Source organism: Streptopelia decaocto, assembly GCF_964273445.1.
Source record: "Streptopelia decaocto genome assembly, contig: HAP1_SCAFFOLD_147, whole genome shotgun sequence".
Classification (NCBI taxonomy): Eukaryota; Metazoa; Chordata; class Aves; order Columbiformes; family Columbidae; genus Streptopelia; species Streptopelia decaocto.
Window position 1 is genome coordinate 91,588 of NW_028116874.1, and position 21,521 is coordinate 113,108.

Below are 21,521 nucleotides of genomic sequence, written 5' to 3' on the forward strand. Positions count from 1 at the left end.
GCGCACAGAAGCACAGGCAATGGTCACAAACGTGTTCACTATCACTGCACAGAAACACAGGCAATGGTCACAAACGTGTTCACTATCACTGCAGCGCACAGAAACACAGGCAATGGTCACAAACGTGTTCACTATCACTGCAGCGCACAGAAACACAGGCAATGGTCACAAACGTGTTCACTATCACTGCAGCGCACAGAAGCACAGGCAATGGTCACAAACGTGTTCACTATCACTGCAGCGCACAGAAGCACAGGCAATGGTCACAAACGTGTTCACTATCACTGCACAGAAACACAGGCAATGGTCACAAACGTGTTCACTATCACTGCACAGAAACACAGGCAATGGTCACAAACGTGTTCACTATCACTGCAGCGCACAGAAACACAGGCAATGGTCACAAACGTGTTCACTATCACTGCAGCGCACAGAAACACAGGCAATGGTCACAAACGTGTTCACTATCACTGCAGCGCACAGAAACGCACGGAATGGTCACAAACGTGTTCACTATCACTGCAGCGCACAGAAGCACAGGCAATGGTCACAAACGTGTTCACTATCACTGCAGCGCACAGAAACGCAGGCAATGGTCACAAACGTGTTCACTATCACTGCACAGAAACACAGGCAATGGTCACAAACGTGTTCACTATCACTGCAGCGCACAGAAACGCAGGCAATGGTCACAAACGTGTTCACTATCACTGCACAGAAACGCAGGCAATGGTCACAAACGTGTTCACTATCACTGCAGCGCACAGAAACACAGGCAATGGTCACAAACGTGTTCACTATCACTGCAGCGCACAGAAACACAGGCAATGGTCACAAACGTGTTCACTATCACTGCAGTGCACAGAAACGCAGGCAATGGTCACAAACGTGTTCACTATCACTGCACAGAAACACAGGCAATGGTCACAAACGTGTTCACTATCACTGCAGCGCACAGAAACGCACGGAATGGTCACAAACGTGTTCACTATCACTGCACAGAAACACAGGCAATGGTCACAAACGTGTTCACTATCACTGCACAGAAACACAGGCAATGGTCACAAACGTGTTCACTATCACTGCAGCGCACAGAAGCACAGGCAATGGTCACAAACGTGTTCACTATCACTGCAGCGCACAGAAACACAGGCAATGGTCACAAACGTGTTCACTATCACTGCAGCGCACAGAAACGCAGGCAATGGTCACAAACGTGTTCACTATCACTGCACAGAAACACAGGCAATGGTCACAAACGTGTTCACTATCACTGCAGCGCACAGAAACACAGGCAATGGTCACAAACGTGTTCACTATCACTGCAGCGCACAGAAACACAGGCAATGGTCACAAACGTGTTCACTATCACTGCAGCGCACAGAAACACAGGCAATGGTCACAAACGTGTTCACTATCACTGCACAGAAGCACAGGCAATGGTCACAAACGTGTTCACTATCACTGCAGCGCACAGAAACACAGGCAATGGTCACAAACGTGTTCACTATCACTGCACAGAAACGCAGGCAATGGTCACAAACGTGTTCACTATCACTGCACAGAAACACAGGCAATGGTCACAAACGTGTTCACTATCACTGCACAGAAACACAGGCAATGGTCACAAACGTGTTCACTATCACTGCACAGAAACACAGGCAATGGTCACAAACGTGTTCACTATCACTGCACAGAAACACAGGCAATGGTCACAAACGTGTTCACTATCACTGCACAGAAACGCAGGCAATGGTCACAAACGTGTTCACTATCACTGCACAGAAGCACAGGCAATGGTCACAAACGTGTTCACTATCACTGCACAGAAACGCAGGCAATGGTCACAAACGTGTTCACTATCACTGCAGCGCACAGAAGCACAGGCAATGGTCACAAACGTGTTCACTATCACTGCAGCGCACAGAAACACAGGCAATGGTCACAAACGTGTTCACTATCACTGCAGCGCACAGAAACGCAGGCAATGGTCACAAACGTGTTCACTATCACTGCAGCGCACAGAAGCACAGGCAATGGTCACAAACGTGTTCACTATCACTGCAGCGCACAGAAACACAGGCAATGGTCACAAACGTGTTCACTATCACTGCAGCGCACAGAAACACAGGCAATGGTCACAAACGTGTTCACTATCACTGCACAGAAACGCAGGCAATGGTCACAAACGTGTTCACTATCACTGCACAGAAACACAGGCAATGGTCACAAACGTGTTCACTATCACTGCAGCGCACAGAAACACAGGCAATGGTCACAAACGTGTTCACTATCACTGCAGCGCACAGAAACACAGGCAATGGTCACAAACGTGTTCACTATCACTGCAGCGCACAGAAACGCAGGCAATGGTCACAAACGTGTTCACTATCACTGCACAGAAACACAGGCAATGGTCACAAACGTGTTCACTATCACTGCACAGAAACACAGGCAATGGTCACAAACGTGTTCACTATCACTGCACAGAAACACAGGCAATGGTCACAAACGTGTTCACTATCACTGCACAGAAACACAGGCAATGGTCACAAACGTGTTCACTATCACTGCACAGAAACACAGGCAATGGTCACAAACGTGTTCACTATCACTGCACAGAAACACAGGCAATGGTCACAAACGTGTTCACTATCACTGCACAGAAACACAGGCAATGGTCACAAACGTGTTCACTATCACTGCAGCGCACAGAAACGCAGGCAATGGTCACAAACGTGTTCACTATCACTGCAGCGCACAGAAGCACAGGCAATGGTCACAAACGTGTTCACTATCACTGCAGCGCACAGAAACACAGGCAATGGTCACAAACGTGTTCACTATCACTGCACAGAAACACAGGCAATGGTCACAAACGTGTTCACTATCACTGCACAGAAACGCAGGCAATGGTCACAAACGTGTTCACTATCACTGCAGCGCACAGAAGCGCAGGCAATGGTCACAAACGTGTTCACTATCACTGCAGCGCACAGAAACGCAGGCAATGGTCACAAACGTGTTCACTATCACTGCACAGAAACACAGGCAATGGTCACAAACGTGTTCACTATCACTGCAGCGCACAGAAGCACAGGCAATGGTCACAAACGTGTTCACTATCACTGCAGCGCACAGAAACACAGGCAATGGTCACAAACGTGTTCACTATCACTGCAGCGCACAGAAACACAGGCAATGGTCACAAACGTGTTCACTATCACTGCACAGAAACACAGGCAATGGTCACAAACGTGTTCACTATCACTGCACAGAAGCACAGGCAATGGTCACAAACGTGTTCACTATCACTGCAGCGCACAGAAACACAGGCAATGGTCACAAACGTGTTCACTATCACTGCAGCGCACAGAAACACAGGCAATGGTCACAAACGTGTTCACTATCACTGCAGCGCACAGAAACGCAGGCAATTGTCACAAACGTGTTCACTATCACTGCAGCGCACAGAAACACAGGCAATGGTCACAAACGTGTTCACTATCACTGCAGCGCACAGAAACACAGGCAATGGTCACAAACGTGTTCACTATCACTGCAGCGCACAGAAACACAGGCAATGGTCACAAACGTGTTCACTATCACTGCAGCACACAGAAACGCAGGCAATGGTCACAAACGTGTTCACTATCACTGCAGCGCACAGAAACGCAGGCAATGGTCACAAACGTGTTCACTATCACTGCACAGAAACACAGGCAATGGTCACAAACGTGTTCACTATCACTGCAGCGCACAGAAACACAGGCAATGGTCACAAACGTGTTCACTATCACTGCACAGAAACACAGGCAATGGTCACAAACGTGTTCACTATCACTGCACAGAAGCACAGGCAATGGTCACAAACGTGTTCACTATCACTGCAGCGCACAGAAACACAGGCAATGGTCACAAACGTGTTCACTATCACTGCAGCGCACAGAAACACAGGCAATGGTCACAAACGTGTTCACTATCACTGCAGCGCACAGAAACGCAGGCAATTGTCACAAACGTGTTCACTATCACTGCAGCGCACAGAAACACAGGCAATGGTCACAAACGTGTTCACTATCACTGCAGCGCACAGAAACACAGGCAATGGTCACAAACGTGTTCACTATCACTGCAGCGCACAGAAACACAGGCAATGGTCACAAACGTGTTCACTATCACTGCAGCACACAGAAACGCAGGCAATGGTCACAAACGTGTTCACTATCACTGCAGCGCACAGAAACGCAGGCAATGGTCACAAACGTGTTCACTATCACTGCACAGAAACACAGGCAATGGTCACAAACGTGTTCACTATCACTGCAGCGCACAGAAACACAGGCAATGGTCACAAACGTGTTCACTATCACTGCACAGAAACACAGGCAATGGTCACAAACGTGTTCACTATCACTGCACAGAAACACAGGCAATGGTCACAAACGTGTTCACTATCACTGCAGCGCACAGAAGCACAGGCAATGGTCACAAACGTGTTCACTATCACTGCAGCGCACAGAAACACAGGCAATGGTCACAAACGTGTTCACTGTGTGGCACAAGGTGCAGCTTGGTCCCCACACACAGCTCGGCTGCATCGACTTGTTCCTTTTCCCCCGGGAAAATAATATTTGAAGCAAAAAGCATTTGTACCCACCACCCACCGAACCCCCTGAACCCTTTCCCTGCCCAGGAGGAGCTGGGGAGGCTCTTGGGCTGGGGCGGAACACGGGGAGCCCCAACATTCCTTCCTGGGACACCCCAAAGAGTCCTTAGTTACCAATGGTCAGAGCGACCACGGTGCTCCGAGCGAACAGCTCCCGCGTTCCCCTGGTCCTGCAGCTACTACAGCCGTTTGTGCTCCCCCAAAACTTCTTTCCCGCAGGTAGGAACCCACCCCGACCCCTGCAGCCCAGGACGCTCATGGGGGCAAGAGCGGAGACGAGCGCCGGCCATGGCTCCTGTCTCTCTTGCAGGCTCAGCCCCGCTGCGCCCACCAACCATGCAGCAGCAGCCCAGCCCTGCAGCCCGGGCGCCCCGCCAGGCCCCACCAGCAGGTACGGCACCCCTGGCTCCCCGTCTGCTCGGACACCCCGGCACCTTCGGCCCCTTCGCCATCCCCGACCCCGGGCACTCCCAGCACCCACCACCCCTGCCCTGGGTCATATGTGCCCAGAAAATCCCGTTTTCTGAGCATTTCCCCAGTACCCGGGGCCATCTCTCCCATTTCCCCTCCCAGAACCGAGTCTCCTCCCGCTTTGCAGCCCCGTTCCCTGCACAGCAGCTCACCCCATGGGGATGTCCCGGCCACCAGCAGACCCAGGGGACATTGGTGATGGGGACCAGCCCATGGAGGGTCCCCCAGCCCGTGACAACTCCCTCTCCCCCTCACAGGGCTGCTGAGGGCACCATGTGGGTGCTGCTTCGACCCCCGTGTCTTCCGCATACAATGGTACAACCACCAGGGCACAGCGGTGGCCGCAGTCACTCCGGTGCTGCCAATTGCCATCCGAAACCTGGAGATGCAATTTGCACAACTCAGCATCTCCGACAAGGCCACCGCTGCGGGGACAACCCCGGGCGGCCATGTCCGCCCCAGCTGCTCGGCTGCCCCCAGCAACAAAGCCCCTGGGGACCCCAAGAAGAGCCTTCAAAAAGATGCCCTGAAGCAGAATGTCCCGAGGCGCGATGAGCCCGGTGTCACCATGGCCGCCGTGCCCCAGCGGGACTCCAGCTCACTGGCGCTGCCCCAGCACCTGCCAACGACCAACGAGCAGCTGGGGCGCAAAAGGAGCCCCGAGCGGGGGCAGAGCCCCGAGCCGCCCAGCAAGCGCAGCACAACAGTGGAGCTGCCACAGGCTGCCCCGGCAGAGCAGCGGGGCCGCAAGCGGAGCCAAAAACGGGGGCACAGCCCTGAGTCTGAGCCCCCCACCAAGCGCAGGGCAGACGTGGAGCAGCCGCAGTCCCAGGCTGCCCCAGCAGAGCAGCGGGGCTGCAAACGGGGCCATGAACGGGGACAAAGCCCCGAATCTGAGCCCCCCAGCAAGCGTGGGACGGGCGTGGGAGGGGGGGATTAGAACATGAGCAGGGGATGGGGTTCGGGGTGGGGGGGGGGGGTGGTGGAGGGGTTAGAGAGGACAGGATACTGCATTAGGGAGGCGGGTGGAGGGGTTAGGGAGGATACGATACTACATTGGGGGGGTCTGGAGGGGTTAGGGAGGATACGATGCTACATTGGGGGGGTCTGGAGGGGTTAGGGAGGATACGATGCTACATTGGGGGGGTCTGGAGGGGTTAGGGAGGATACGATGCTACATTGGGGGGTCTGGAGGGGTTAGGGAGGATACGATGCTACATTGGGGGGTCTGGAGGGGTTAGGGAGGATACGATGCTACATTGGGGGGGTCTGGAGGGGTTTGGGAGGGCGGGATGCTGCATTAGGGGGGAGGGGGGCTGGCGTGGCTTTCATGGGACCTTTTTTCTTTTTCACTTTCAATTAAATGCTGTTTTTCTGGATCTGCTCTGTGCCTGTGTGGGGTGGGGTGAAGGGGCACTGGGAACCACAGACCCAGCTTTGCTTCCCTGCTGCAGCAAAATAACCCCAAATCAGCCCCAGAATGGCGAGGGAGGCGCTGCAGGGCAGGGACCCTCCTGCCCTTGTCTGGCTGCACCTTGGGCAGCTGTTTTTCCCCTCCCTGGTCCTGCAACCAACCAAACTATCACTACACTGGCCAGAAATTGCCTGGAAATCTCATCTCCCTTTATTGCTCATTTCCCACCCCAGCTCCACAACCTGGGGCCCATGGAGCACCCGGCGACCCAGCTCCGCGGGTCCGGCCGGCAGCAGGTGCACTGAGTCGCCATCCCAGACGCTGGAGCCGGTGCAGCCCCCGCTGCCGCTCAGCACCCCGAGCTTCATCCTGGCCCAAAACTCGGGTCCCTGGAGCAGCTGCAGCACCCACCACAGCTCTGGGGGGGCACAGAGAAAAGGAGAAAAAAAGAATCCCCAAACCCAAATGTAGAGAAGCCTCAGCGCTGCAGGACGAGCTCTCCCCTCCCGATGCTGCTGGAGAAGCCGCCGGTGCCATTGTGGCCGCGGGGCAGGCGCAGGACCCCGTCGCAGAGCCCGAGGAGCTCGGACACCCCGGTTGTTGCTGGGGGGATCCCGGGGCGGGGTTTGGGATCCCCAGAGGAGCTGCCGGCCCAGGGGGCCCCGGCGGGCGCCCCGCTGCCCCAGGCACCGCGGGGGCTCTCGGGCTGGAGCAGCTGCCGCTGCCCACGTTGGCGTCGAAGGGAGGGAAGAGGTCGCTGCAGAGGAGCGATCCGGTGAAGGTGTCGCTCCAGTCGCTGGGACTGAAGTCACTGCTGGGCCAGGTGGGTTCCGAGGGCTCCTTGTTCAGGAGGAGCGATGGCAACGCTGAGGCACCCGAGTTCAGCTCCTGAGCGCTGCCGAGCAGGGAGCCATCGAGGCCGTAGGGGAACGTCACGGCTCTCGCCTGCGCTTTCAAACCCAGCTGATCCACCAGCTCCTCCACCGCCTCCGGTTTCTTCTTGGAGCCCTTCCCACTGAGCGGGACCACCCTGATGCTCTGGCCGCCCGGGTGGCCGAGCTCCTCCAGGGCTCTGCGGGCGCTCTCCGGGCTCTCGTACTCCACCAGCGCGCAGCAGCGGCTCAGCAGCTCGGGGAAGCGCGACGCGTATTTGCGCACAGCCGAGGGCAGCTTGCGGCCCGGGCGCAGGATGCGGATGGAGGCGATGGCGCCCAAGGGGCTGAACATCCTCATGATGGTCTCCAGGAAGTTCTTCTGCAGCGGCAACAGCACGTCCTGCTCGCGGGGCAGCAGCTCCCAGGCCAGCAGCAGTTTGCTGGGGGGGATGCTGAGCAGGGACTTGGGGATGGGGACATGCCGCCTCACTTTGGTGCCCTCCTCATTCACTTCCAGCAGCTCCGAGAACCGCAGGGCGTAGAGTGTGAGCCGCCAGTCGCGCGTCAGGTATTTCACCCGTGGAAGAGACGGGGGTCACCACGTCCCCATGAGCGTCTCAGGCAGGGACCACCCTAAGCCTGCTGTCTGGGCAGGCTGCGACCCCATCAACCTGAAACCACAGCAAAGCAACGTCCCCATGCCACATGAGCATCTTTGGGGTTTGCAGGAGAACGTTCCCAATGGGCTCTGGAAATGGCAACCTGGACCTCCCCATACACCCCAGCAGAAGCAGCCAGAGGACACCCAGACACACGGACACCCTCCACATGAAGGCCGCTTCCCAGCCCCGCTGGCCGGCACCAGGGGCCACCTACCTTCTTGAAGGACGTCAGCAGTTTGATGCTGACAAAGCCCATCTTGTTCTTCTGGACGTGTTTCAGCAGGAAAGCGTCCTTGGCCAGGTTCTCATCGGAAAGGTAGAACTCCACCTGGGACACGATCCTCCGGACCAGCTGTGGGTCGGGGATGGAGCAGCTCGGTCCAACAGATCAGCCCCCAACACCTCGCTCACGTTGCAGAAGCTCCTGGCAGAGCAGCGGGGACACAGGCGTGAGCTGGTGGCCTTTGGGATGTCAGCACTGCCCAGTCTCAGCCACAAGGGCAGTAGGGACAGCAGGGACACCAGCTCTGCCCTGAACACAGGGGAACAGCAGCCCGCACCCTGCGAGGCTCCCGGTGCTGAGACCGTGGATCTAAACCCATCCCAGAGAGGAGACACGTTCCCTTGGGGACAAACACGAGGTGAGACCCCGTGCACATCCCAACAGCCACGTACCCGCTGAAGCCTTTGCCGAATCCCTCGCGGCTGAGCAGGGCGAGCGAGCGGCTCCGGGACGCACGGACGTTCAGCGCCAGGACAGAGTTTCTTTGCGCTATCAGAGAGTTGCTGCAGCTGGGCTGGGAACCAAGCCCCAGGGCCACTCCAGAGCTATGTGAAGACATTGTCCTTCATCTGGGATGGCAAACAGGAGGAGGACAGAGCTGGGACACCTCCTGACTGCAGAGCCCCCGAGCCCAGCCCAGCCATGGGGGAGCAGAAGCAGCTCATTGCTGTGTCCTTACCTGCTTGGCAGTGCTGGGAAGGGTAGAAAATCCTGATACTACATCCTAGAGACCCACAGGCAGCAAAGCCCAACCCTCCCCATCTCCAAGGTGAGGTTCCTGAAAGACAAAGTGAAAAAGAAAGGGGGAAAAAAGAAAGAAAGAAAAAGCCCTGAGCACAAGCAGGCTGCTGGTTTATAAGGGGAGCTGCCCACAAAGAGCCCAGTGGGTGCTTATGGACCCACCAGGCTCCAGGTGAGACCTGTCAGGGTTAAACAGCCCCAGCTGAGCCTGGGAGCAGCCGGGCCGGCCTGCGGTGACCCAGAGCAGGTGGAGGGGCAGGGACAGAGCTATCGGCACCCGGCACAACAGTGAACTGCTGCTGTGAAGTGAAAATCATAGAATGATTTGGGTTGAGACTTTCCCAGCTCCCCAGTGCCCCCCTGCCATGAGCAGGGACATCTTCACCAGCTCAGGTTGCTCAGAGCCCCATCCAGCCTGGCCTGGGATGTCTCAGGGATGGTTCACCCACCACCTCTTGCTCAGGGTCAGGAGGTGCTGCTGAGCCCCCCAGGGGGAAATAACCCCCTTGTTTGGGCCCTGAGACTTGGCATCTGAAGGAAGAGGCTCAGGCTGGTCCAGCCACCCCTGCACGACTGGGCACAATGCAGAGGGAGAGCGAAAAAGGGTGCAGAGGGAGAGGCTGAGGCTACACCTTCCCCCTCCTGAGGTCTACCAGCAGGAAGGACCCGTCGCTGGTCACGTCCCTGTGTCCTGCTCCCATCCTCCACAATCAGTCTGGAAGCAATATTACAAGATGCTTCTTGCAGCCCCATCTCCCACTCCATGGATTCTGGTCTCACCCCCAAAAACAGCCGCCGTTTTGCAGTGAATGCACCTCCCTGCACGCACCGGATCCCGGCCAAAACCGCTTCAATCAGACCAGACCCTGCATCTCCCCCCAGTGCTGCAGCATCCGCCCGACACCTTTTAGTGACTAAAGAAGAAATGGGACCTCAACAATCCTTGAACAGGCCTGAGCATTTGATACCCGTTTCTTGCTATTCAGGTTTAGCCGGGAATTTGGTCCATTGGATGGGCTGTCCTCCTCCCACAGTGCTGCACAGCTCCAGGGCATCTCGCTCGTGCATCCGTGGGAAGCCTTTTCTGACTTAGTGCTCCCTGCATATATATTTCATCCTTTCCTGCAATCAACCTTTCCTTTTTCCTGGCTTGGCCTTTCCCAGCAAGTTCTTGAGGATTGGCTTCCTCCAAACTGCTTGAGTGCTGTGAAGGAGGATGAAGGGACAGCTCTGGTGACCCAAGCGCTGTACTCACCACCAACAATCATCCAGCACCGCAACACAGGTTTCACAGCTCCTCGTGTCCAACCCTGGTGTGACCTGATTACAGCAGGGGGTGAAAAAGCTCAAGCAGCCAACAAGAGAACTGGAGAACAGAATCACAGAATCATATTGGTTGGCAGAGACACTCAAGATCATCGAGTCCAACCATAACCCAGTCCTGGCACTGCCCCATGTCCTGAGAACCTCATGTCCATCTGTCCAGCCCTCCAGGGATGGTGATTCCAGCACTGCCCTGGGCAGCCTGTTCCAATGCCCCACAGCCCCTTGGGGAAGAAATTGGCCTCCTTAGAATTACAGCTGGCGAGAGGGCTCAAGGACAGCAAAAAGAATGTTTTCAAATACATAGCAGATAAAACTAATACCAGAGGCAATGTAGGCCCACTGATGAATGGGGTGGGTGCCCTGGTGGCAAAAGATACAGAGAAGGCAGAATTACTGAATGCCTTCTTTGTCTCTGTCTGCTCTGCTGGAGGCTGTCCTGGGGAGCCCCGTACCCCTGAGACCCCAGATGAAGCCAGGTCAATGGAGGAGTTTGCTTTAGTCGATGAGGACTGGGTTAGGGAGCAATTAAATAGTCTGGACATTCATAAATCCATGGGTCCAGATGGGATGCACCCGTGGGTGCTGAGGGAGCTGGCTGAGGTCATTGCTGGACCGCTCTCCATCATCTTTGCCAAGTCTTGGGAAACGGGAGAGGTGCCCGACGATTGGAGGAAAGCAAATGTCACTCCAGTCTTCAAAAAGGGCAAGAAGGAGGACCCGGGTAATTATAGACCGGTCAGCCTCACCTCTGTCCCTGGGAAAGTAATGGAACAGCTTGTCCTTGGTGCCATCTCAAGGCATATCAAGGATAAGAGGGTTATTAGGGGCAGTCAGCATGGCTTTACCAAGGGTAGGTCATGCTTGACCAACCTCATAGCCTTTTATGAGAATGTAACAAGGTGGATGGATGATGGCAGAGCGGTGGATGTGGTCTACCTTGACTTCAGTAAAGCCTTTGACACAGTCTCCCACAGCATCCTCACAGCTGAGTTGAGGAGGTGTGGTCTAGACAATAGAGTAGTGAGGTGGGTTGCAAACTGGCTTAAGGAGAGAAGCCAGAGAGTGGTAGTCAATGGTGCGGAGTCTAGTTGGAGGCCAGTATCTAGTGGAGTGCCTCAGGGGTCAGTGCTGGGGCCAATATTATTCAATATATTCATTAACGATTTAGATGAGGGAATTGAGTGTACTATCAGCAAGTTTGCTGATGACACTAAGCTGGGAGGAGTGGCTGACATGCCGGAGGGCTGTGCTGCCATCCAGCGGGACCTGGACAGGCTGGAGAGTTGGGCGGGGAATAACCTGATGAAATTTAACAAGGGCAAGTGTAGAGTCCTGCATCTGGGCAGGAACAACCCCAGGTTCCGGTATAGGTTGGGAAATTACATATTAGAGAGCAGTGTAGGGGAAAGGGACCTGGGGGTCCTGGTGGACAACAGGATGACCATGAGCCAGCACTGGGCCCTTGTGGCCAGGAAGGCCAATGGCATCCTGGGGTGTATTAGAAGCGGGGTGGTTAGTAGATTGAGAGAGGTCCTCCTTCCCCTCTACTCCGCCCTGGTGAGACCACATCTGGAATATTGTGTCCAGTTCTGGGCCCCTCAGTTCAAGAAGGACAGGGAACTGCTGGAGAGGGTCCAGCGTAGGGCAACGAAGATGATTAAGGGAGTGGAGCACCTCCCTTATGAAGAAAGGCTGAGGGAGCTGGGGCTCTTTAGTTTGGAGAAGAGGAGACTAAGGGGGGACCTTATTAATGTTTATAAATATATAAAGGGTGAGTGCCATGGGGATGGAGCCAGGCTCTTCTGGGTGGCAAACAATGATAGGACAAGGGGTAATGGGATCAAGCTGGAACACAAGAGGTTCCACTTAGATTTGAGAAGAAACTTCTTCTCAGTAAGGGTGACAGACACTGGAACAGGCTGCACAGGGGGGTTGTGGAGTCTCCTTCTCTGGAGACATTCAAAACCCGCCTGGACATGTTCCTGTGCGACCTCACCTGGACGTTCCTGCTCCAGCAGGGGATTGGACTAGATGATCTTTTGAGGTCCCTTCCAATCCCAAACATACTGTGATACTGTGATACTGTGTAACACCCAGCTGCTGCTGCTCCACCTGGAGTGCAGAGCCTCCAGGGACTAGAGCCTGTGGGAGAGGGGCAAACAGCTGAGCTTTGGAGGAAAAAAAGTCAGGCAAGTGCAGAAGGACACACAGTGCAGCTGTTCCTGGGCCCCACAGCTGGGCTAGGGGAAGCAGAGCACACCTACGACCTCCAGTCTCTAGGGCAAGGGACCCTGGATGGGCTGTACAGAGAAAATTCTTATCAGCTGTGAAGAAAAACAAGTGAAACTAATTCAGAGAATCCATGAAAGAGCTCAGCACCCTGCCATGCAGCAGTCCCTAAGGGAAGGGGCTGCTGGCAGCCCCGAGCTGTGTGGTGGTCCAGAGAATGAGAGACACAAGGCTTGTGATTGCTCCTGGCAAGTTATTGACATGGCTGTGAAAGGAGAGACCAAGGGCAGTGGGAATGCCCTGATGGTGGGATGAAACGAAAGCCAAGATTATGCATTGCCGGGACGGACTCACTAACAGGGTACAGTGCTGCACTTGCTGCCGTTGATGGAAGAGCACCAGCACCGTGGAGGCGAGGGACTTAAAAATGGAGGGGCAATTGGCTCATGGAGGTGTTCCGAAACACCCCCGCAATGGGGAGGTTCCTTGTGAGACGAAGGGGATGCCGTACGGTGCAGGTCAACCAGGCCAAGTCGGCAGTAGATCGCAAATGTTCCAAGTCCTTGACTGGAATTGGAGACAGGCGGGTGGGAAGGGAGCCTGAGGGGGATCCAGCCAAACCGCCGGCTTGCGGCAGCACCAGCCCAGGGCTTCCCGCAACCAATGCCGGGACACCCCGAGGACAGAGATTTCCTGCAGCCTTCTTTGTCCCGAGGTGGAGCAGGAACAGATGAGCACAGGGGAAAACTGTCATTTTTTTAATTGGCTTTAATGATTTCTAAAAACAATCCAAGGCCGAGCAGAGGCTGGCAGCACCATGTCCTCAGGGCAGGTGAATCCCGCGGTCACTGTCCATGCACCCATCCCTGGCGTGGACGCTGCGCAGGCACCCGCGTGGCGCTGGCAGCCGGGCTCTACTCCTCTTGCTGTCCCGCGGTGCAGCTGCAGCGGAAAGCCCTGCGCAGAGCCCGCAGCGCCCTCCGGAACCGGGAAGGCCGTCGCCGTGGAGCTGGGCCCTGCGCTGGGCAGGCCATGTCTGTGCTGGTCTCTCCTCCATGCTCTGCAGACATTGGAGAAACTGTGTTCTCTTCTTCGTCCTTTGCAGCTGGGACGAGAGGGGCTGTGCTGGCCTGTCCCTCATTGTCTCCTGCCAAACGAGCCTCAGTGGCTTCAAGTCCTGCAGGTGCTGGTGCTGCCACTGGAACATCCACGCATTGGGCCAGGTCCCGCTGTTCCACCGCTTGCTGGCCAGGTCCCTGGATCTCAGCCTCAGCCCTGTGCACGGCCTCACTGATGATGTGCTCCACAATGTCTAACAGGTCCACATCGTCCTCTGCAGGGCTCTGCTGGACAGGTTCCAGGCGCTCTGCCTCTGCTGCCGCCTCCGTGTCTGTGCAGCTGGGCAAGCCAGACCGCTCCTGGGGACCTGCAGGGGTGTCCTGGAGGTGCTCCTGGAACAAGGGGTTGATCCAGATGCTGGGGATGAAGATGTCTCCGCCTTCGCACCCCTCTTTGTTGTTCTCATCCTCCACATCCATGCGCTGGGCCAGGTCCTGCTGTTCCTGCGGTTCCTGGCCAGCTCCCATGATCTCAGCCACAGCCCTGCGCAAGCTCTCCTTGAAGATGCGCTGGGCTGTGTCCCACAGAGCTGCGTCGTAGGCTGTGGGGCCCTGTGGGGCAGGTGCTGGGCACTCTGCCTCTGCTGCTGCCTCGGTGTTGGTGCTGCGAGGCCAGCCAGACCCCTCCTGGGGACCTTCACGGTGGTCCTGGACGCGCTCCCGCACCGAGGTGGTGACCGAGGTGCTCTGGATGCTGTGCTGGCCCAGGCTGTGTCTGACCTCCGAGCAGGAGGAGGAGCAGGACACAGGGGATGGAGGTGGCAGTCCCGGCACTGCAGCAGCTGCTTGCGGCCCCGTCCAACCACCGGCCTTTCCCTCCTGCCCTGTCCCGTCCCTCCCCTGTGGCCTGTGGAGCAAGGGGGGAAGCCCCAAGGGCTGGGAGTGGGCGCTCGCCTCCTCGTCGATGGGCATCTTGGGTCTCGTCTACCAAAGAGCTGCAACGGGCACCCAGGGGAGATGCTGCCTCCTGAGAAGCTGCTGCTCCTGAGAAGCTGCTCTCCTGGGAGTGAGCACCCCAGGGCTCTCGCTCCTTAAATACCCCCACGGTCAGGGCGGGGACCCCCGTGTCACAATGGCCTCTGGCTATGACAACCCCATGTCACAATGGCCTCTGGCTATGACGAGGTGCCCACATCACAGAGCCCGGCGGTCGCCACGGAGACACCCACCTGCGGGCCCGGCTGGGACTGCCTGTGCGCGGCGTGGGGCAGCCCCTGCTTGAAGGAGGAGGGAGCAGAGAATGGCGAGGGAAGCTGTCCCCAGCACACAGGACCCCGTCCCCCAGAGCTTTGCTCAGATGCTGCTGCCTGCTCCGCTGCACCTGCAAGAATCCGCATTCAGAGCTTGTTTGCAGTACAAACCAAGGGCCACTCTACAGCCTCACCACACTGATTCTTTGTTTTCAGCACGATCGTCATGAGTTTTCTTAAGTAGGTATGAGCCTCCTTTCAAGAAGAAGGCTGAAGCCACATCCACAAAACCACACAGTCCGTTTTCAGCAATAGAATCTACCGTTTCCCCCTTTAGTGACAACCAGGGTTCTCCCAAGGTGCGCTTTTACAGTACTTGTGAGCTGTTCACTGACTCACTTGCTAAAGGAGGTGGCCTCATCCAACTCCCAGTTTCATCCTGCCAGCTCTCCAATGCATTGCCTCTGCCACCTTCCTTCTACCGGGCCCAAAGTGCATTCTACTGCCTGGTTAGGGAGATGCACGTGCCACCGGTCCCAAAGCATCGCTCTGGGGACCCATCATAGCTGGCCATTTCCTCTCAGCTGCTGCACCAGCCAAACCTTTCTGGAACAGCAAACTCTCAGAATCTGCTCCAGGTCTGTAAGAGTCGGTCCAAAACCAGGATCTGCCTGAACATCGCCATCCAGCACAGACTGACAGTGACTTAGACAGAGGCCTGAGGAGAAGCATTGTGTTGCACAGGGGTCTCCAGCCGGGAAGGCTGCTGCTAACAATGGCTGCTGTGTGGAGTTTGCCTGCTGCTTCAGCCAAGCTAGCCCCCACCTCCTAAAAGGGATTGTTAGATGGGTCTCTCTGACCCAGGGACGATCGCTGCCGTCCAGAAGATGGACTCTTACCTGCAGCCTCAGTCACACCTTGTCCCTCACCCGCTCCCTCGAACAAAGGACAACAAAAAAGAGCATGCCCAGAAGCTGGCCAAGGGTCCTGAGGTCACCCAATGGACCAGAGAGATAGCCCTGAGTGCAGGCCACGCAGGCGCAGACAAGCGCTGGCAAGAGAGGCAAAGACTTTTCGAGCCTGCACAGTTAAGCCCGGATTGAGAAACAAAGGTGGAGATTGGCCTGAAACAATGGGAGCGAGGGGGGGTGAAGAAGTATAAAGATGGTTCCTGACTGGACGTCATTGAGATCTCCCCACCAGAGGATCCCAAACCACCATGGAGGACCGGCAGGACTCCACGGGACTGGACCCCAGAGGGACGGACACCTTTGGAACTCATCTGCTGGTAAACCAGTCCTCATTCCCCTCTTTTCCTTCTTCTTTCCCTGTTTCTTTTTCCTTTCCTGTTTTCTTACTCTCTCGCTATCGCGTGCCGCTTTACGGGCAAAATAATAAAGTATCACTGTTTGATTGCATTCTAAGCCCTTGGCGTTTCAGATGCCTTAATTTTGTGCCTCGAGAAGAACGTAAATGAACCATCACGAGTCCATCGCTGAGTGGACCCTAACAAGGTCCTTGCAAGCTCTCAATCTCCTTTTGCTCCCCTAGCACACTTCTTCCCCCCTCCATGCAGTTTGGTTTCAGCCTAGGGAGCAGACAAATCCTTGGAAAAAGTAGGCATTCTTTTCATGTCCTATGTCAGCACAGGAAAAGAAGAAAATCCCAAAGTCTCAACGTCTACACCACCCTAAGTGGAAGGCCAACGTGTCCCCACCATCCCCCAGCATGATGTGCCACTAGTTCATACACGACTCAGTGATTTTGGGAGAGGTAGAAGAAAGCATGCACCAAAAATTAGAAAGAAAGTCTGAAAGCTTAAGATGAAACAGCACTTCTAAAGAAGGAGATGATTGGAAGCCGCTCTGACCTGCACTGCTAACGACTTGTCCTGTTGTTTTTTAAAACAAGTTACTCTTTTAGTGAATTTGCCTGTCAGCTAAAGCTTTCATACTAGCTGCATTTTCCTGGAGCACCAGACACATGTTTTGGTAAATATAGCAATGGAATGCAAACTTATTGATAAGCACGGATGGACATCTCGCAAGAGTGGCGACGAGAAACCGGTGACCAAGAAACTGACCAACTGTGTATAACATTCCACTCACATGAATACTTCATATAAAAGTGGGAAATCACGAGGATCTCGTCCCTTTTTTTGCCTTTTCCCTTCTGCTTATGACCGACATTAGGAGAGGACCTTGCAAGTCGTCCCTGCGAACTGAGGCCAGTGACAGACTGAATCCAGCTCCGGTTGGCTGCAGAGTCCAGTCCAGGACATGGGGTGCCGGCTCTGCAGTTGCTGAGACTTTCAAGATTGGTTTTGTATATTTTCAATTATTTTCTCTATTCTTATTAGTAGCATTAGTAAAACATTGTTCATTTTTCCAACTCTCTTCTCCCTGTCCTTCTTTCCCTCCCGATCGCCTGTGCTGAGTGGGAAAAGTGGAGAGGGAGGGGCACAAGGGGGAAGTGCGTGGGGGAGAGGAGTTTAACAATACATCTGCCAGGGTTTTATTGTCACCCCGCAATCTTAACCCTCGACACAACTAAAGCACAACCAACCTACAAGTTTCTTGCACATCTCGTCCCAACGCACACAGAGCATCTCCATCTCTTTTTCATCATTTTAAATGGGCAGATGGATTTTTCCACAAGAATATCCCCAATCTAAGCAAGACTCACTGTTCAGCACACCAGTCCTGCACTGACCTTGCCGCCAATAGGCATCCTGTAGAAGATGGTCCATACTACGATTCCTGCCACGACTTTATCCCTGAGGTAGAAAATGGCACCATCGCCATGCCCTTCTCTTTGCTTTGGAACTTGAGGCACTGGGCGAAAACTTGGAGGAATGTCAATTTCTGATGCTTCTGCTTCAGTCTCTTGATCGAAGGGACCTTGTCCCTCTAGCAAAGAGATGTCCAAACATCCAGTGCAGAAGAGAAGCAGCAGCTCTTTGCCGGTGATGTTGAGAGCGGACTAAAGAGCAGGGCCCTGGAAGAGACGGAGGTGTTGTTCTTTTCTTTGCATCCAGCAAACGTTTCAATAAGACGAGAACGAAACCATCCTGACATGAAGCACAGCGCTGGCCATTCCCGACTTCCATCGCCAAAAGCAAAAGGCAGAACAGCCTGCTTCTTTAAGGCAGCATAGACAAAATAAAGACGCTTGGAACCACAGCAGCTCTTCTGTGCAAAACCTGATCATTTGATTGCTATGGAGGAAATTCAGCCTCCCTGGGAAAAGAAGTTTGAATTTTGGGAGATGAGTTACCCAAGGCCTTCTTGGAGGAACGTTACGTTTGAATCCCATTGGACTATCCAAACCAGCCTTTAAAGCTTGGTGTAGGAAAGAAGCAAACAGATTGATGTCTCCTGGAGCTCTGCAGCGTGATCAGACCAACTCTCTGGGCACTATCCAGCGAGACACGTAAACCTTCACGCACGGACACAGCTCCCGAGCACGACTCCAGCCCTCCCTGATTGCTCCCTTGCACTTTTCAGCATGGCTTTTGCTGTTAATTTAGCAAGAACTCCTCCTGTTGGCAAATTACTGTTGGTAAACTACTGTCAACAAGTCCAATGGCTTAGTAGCCTACATTGGGACCCAGATTGCTCCGAGGAAGGAAGGGTTGATTTCAGAGAGAACATATAATACAGATTCAAGAGAAGTACACATTGCTGTGTCAACACCTTGAACTGGGCACCTGCTGAATTGGAGCTGGGAGGCTTAGAGGAGTCAACGCAGCTGTGATTTGGGGCCCAGCAAGTCCCGTGTGCCAAAAGTGTTCCAAATCATGCCGAGGAAACAGATGCTTCCCACAAAACGATATGGGCATCTCTAGATGTACATCACTTGTGGAGAGTTTTGGGCCATATGCTGTGAACAAGCCAGGGCTTGAGGTGGCTGGGGTGCACTAGGACCATGCGGAAGTAAACAGAAGCTGGTCTGCCCTCGACCCAGGCTGCAGGAGAGTGCCCTCGTCGTCGCTGCGCATGTGGACAGTGCCCTGCAGCCAATCACCATCATGGTGAGGGAAGAGTGACTGCAAGTGTAACCAATTGTAGCCCATGCTTGCCGCATGGCCTTTTGGGTATAGAGTATATAAGGTTGGGAAAAACGTGGTCTCGGGGACATTGATATTCAGTGTTGTTAAGAGCTTATTAAAGAGTATTGATGGTAAATGCATATTGAATTAGATTCATTACTCTCGCCGGCCCGCCCGTCGTGCTCAAAGAGGTCCTGCCGGCAATCTTGCATTCTCCACGTCGTCTCACGGCAAATGGTAGCAGGCCCTGAGTGCCGCCCTCCGCCTACAGCTCCACCTCTGCCCTGCCCCGAGCCAGACACGCCCCCCTCTAAGACCATCGGTCAGCCGGGCGGGGCGCGGCCGGGCCGTCGGGGCCGGGGCCGCCCCACGACGTGCCTCCACAAACACCTGTGGAAGTTTCTTGTGAGCCTCCTTCTACATCATTGCGCTCACCCCAAGTAGTAGAGCAGTTACTGCAAGAGATTACCAGTAAGCTTGAACAACTTGACCTGCGAATGTCAGATGTAGAGAAAAATAAGAGACAAATAGAGTTTCAAAAACCAGCTTGCCTTCCTCAAACAATGCAACCAAGAGTACCTATAGATTCTACTGACCAACCACAGCCCCGACCTGGCAGATGGTCAGGGGTCATCAAAGATGCCATCCTAGAAGGTTATTGGTCTCCAGCAAAATTAGCCCTACCAGTAATTCAGAATATGAACACCCAGACAGCGGTATGGGAACCACATGAATGGAAAATTCTACAGCAAGCAAAACAAACAATCACCAACTATGGCATACGTTCAGAAGCGACCAGACAAATACTTCATTGGATTTTTACTGCTGACTTATTGTGTCCCATGGACTGCCAAAATTTAATGCGCTTATTACTAACTCCGGCACAATTCCTCCTGTGGGAATCGGCCTGGTATCAACGAGTGCAGCAAGAAACAACCAAACACATGAGTCCAAATGACCCATTAACCAATGTGGTACCCGACGCCTATACGGGTCGTGGACAGTATGCTACAATAGAAGTCCAACTGCGATTTGGTGCTGAAGTTCACCGAAAAGCTGCACAACTTGCCCTAGATGCTTTCTTAACCTTACCAGGACCCTTAGCTCCCTCATTCAGCGGAATACGCCAAGGAACTACAGAAAATTTCTCGCATTTTATTGACCGGCTACATGAAGGAGTAATGCAAAACCCGGACTTGTCAGAAGAAATGAAAAATCAAATGTTTCGGTTGCTAGCTTTTGATAATGCAAATTTAAAGACTAAACAAATATTAGCAACTCTGCCACCAGGATCTTCAGTAGAACAAATGCTAACGCGAGTAGCCAGATCAGAAGAACACCAAAGTGCGGAAGTGATGGCTGCCGCTTTTGAAGGGGTCATGCAGAGATCTCTTCGACAAGTTAGCCAGCAAGTCTCATCTACAATACAACCAGTTGTAGCAGCAGTTCAGCGATCTAAAAATAAATTATATAAACCATCATACAATTCTTGTTATCGCTGTGGAAGTAAAGAACATGTCCGAACGAATTGCACTGCAGCAGTTTGGTGTGACAAATGCCAGTCTAACAATCATGCTACAAAGACTTGCCGGAGATCGGGAAACGGTCAAGTGAGCGCGAACGGAGTGCGCGCGAGGACACAAAGAACATCTCCGAACCTGTATTACAATCAGCGACCAACCGTGAAACAGGTTTCTTTCACCTCAACAAGCCAAGCACCACAGGAAGCCTCGGAGTTGATGTGGAGACAGCAGTAGATATAACATTGACCAGTACTGCAGTTCATAGAATACCAACAAATGCTAAAGGACCTTTATTTCGACAAGGTAGTCTCATTGGAGGCCTATTGATTGGCCGTTCTTCTGCTAGTATCAAGGGTCTTACAGTAATACCAGGGATAGTTGATGCAGATTTTACAGGAACTGTTCAAATCCTGGCCTACACTCTGCATCCGCCAATTTTTATTCCTTCTGGGAGTAAAATAGCTCAGGTAGTAGCATTGGAAAACTGCCTACCAACACTTCCAGGAGTCCCTCCAGAATCCTCAATAGAAAGGCGTGATAAAGGATTTGGATCGACAGGTCCTGCAGTTTGCTTCACCTCATCAATGACTCAGCGTCCCATGTTACGTGTACAACTATTTCGATCTGATTCTACTGTTGTTGTAGATGTAAATGCAATGCTTGATACTGGAGCTGATGTCTCCATCATTAGTCAATTCAAATGGCCACGAAAATGGAAACTTCAAAAATCAATCTCTTCCACTGTAGCTGGAGTAGGGGGTCAAACTATTCCAAATATAAGTGTTGATCCCATTTCCATTAATTTCCCTGAAGGTCAATGTGTAACCCTTAGGGTGTATGTAATGGAATTGCCAAGCAGCCTTGAGGCGCTTATTGGACGTGACGTCTTGGGGCAACTTGGTGCCGTGTTAACTACTTCACCTTTTCATTAGTGCTCACTGGAAAGCAGTCGCCCAACCCTCCATTGAC

General features: G+C 53.9%; 2 protein-coding genes across 2 annotated transcripts in view; one reads left to right on the forward strand and one right to left on the reverse strand.

Annotated features, from left to right (window-relative positions):
• Positions 1 to 4,460: 4,460 nt before the first annotated feature.
• Positions 4,461 to 6,080, forward strand: PRR22 (proline rich 22; the record flags this gene model as incomplete). The annotated part of the gene is made up of 2 exons (XM_082076716.1): positions 4,461 to 5,060; positions 5,398 to 6,080. Exons 1-2 carry the CDS (start codon positions 4,958 to 4,960, stop codon positions 6,078 to 6,080), a joined length of 786 nt encoding a protein of 261 aa, XP_081932842.1. The 5' UTR covers positions 4,461 to 4,957.
• Positions 6,081 to 7,032: 952 nt separating this feature from the next.
• LOC309452041 (uncharacterized protein) overlaps positions 7,033 to 21,521 on the reverse strand; it is a gene marked incomplete at both ends in the record, with an annotated part of 29,489 nt that continues 15,000 nt past the window's right edge. The window contains 4 exons of the mRNA XM_082076717.1: positions 7,033 to 7,157; positions 7,274 to 8,006; positions 8,306 to 8,465; positions 8,767 to 8,888. Coding sequence (XP_081932843.1) covers positions 7,033 to 7,157; positions 7,274 to 8,006; positions 8,306 to 8,465; positions 8,767 to 8,888 — 1,140 coding nt within the window. The remainder of the gene's footprint in view (positions 7,158 to 7,273; positions 8,007 to 8,305; positions 8,466 to 8,766; positions 8,889 to 21,521) is intronic.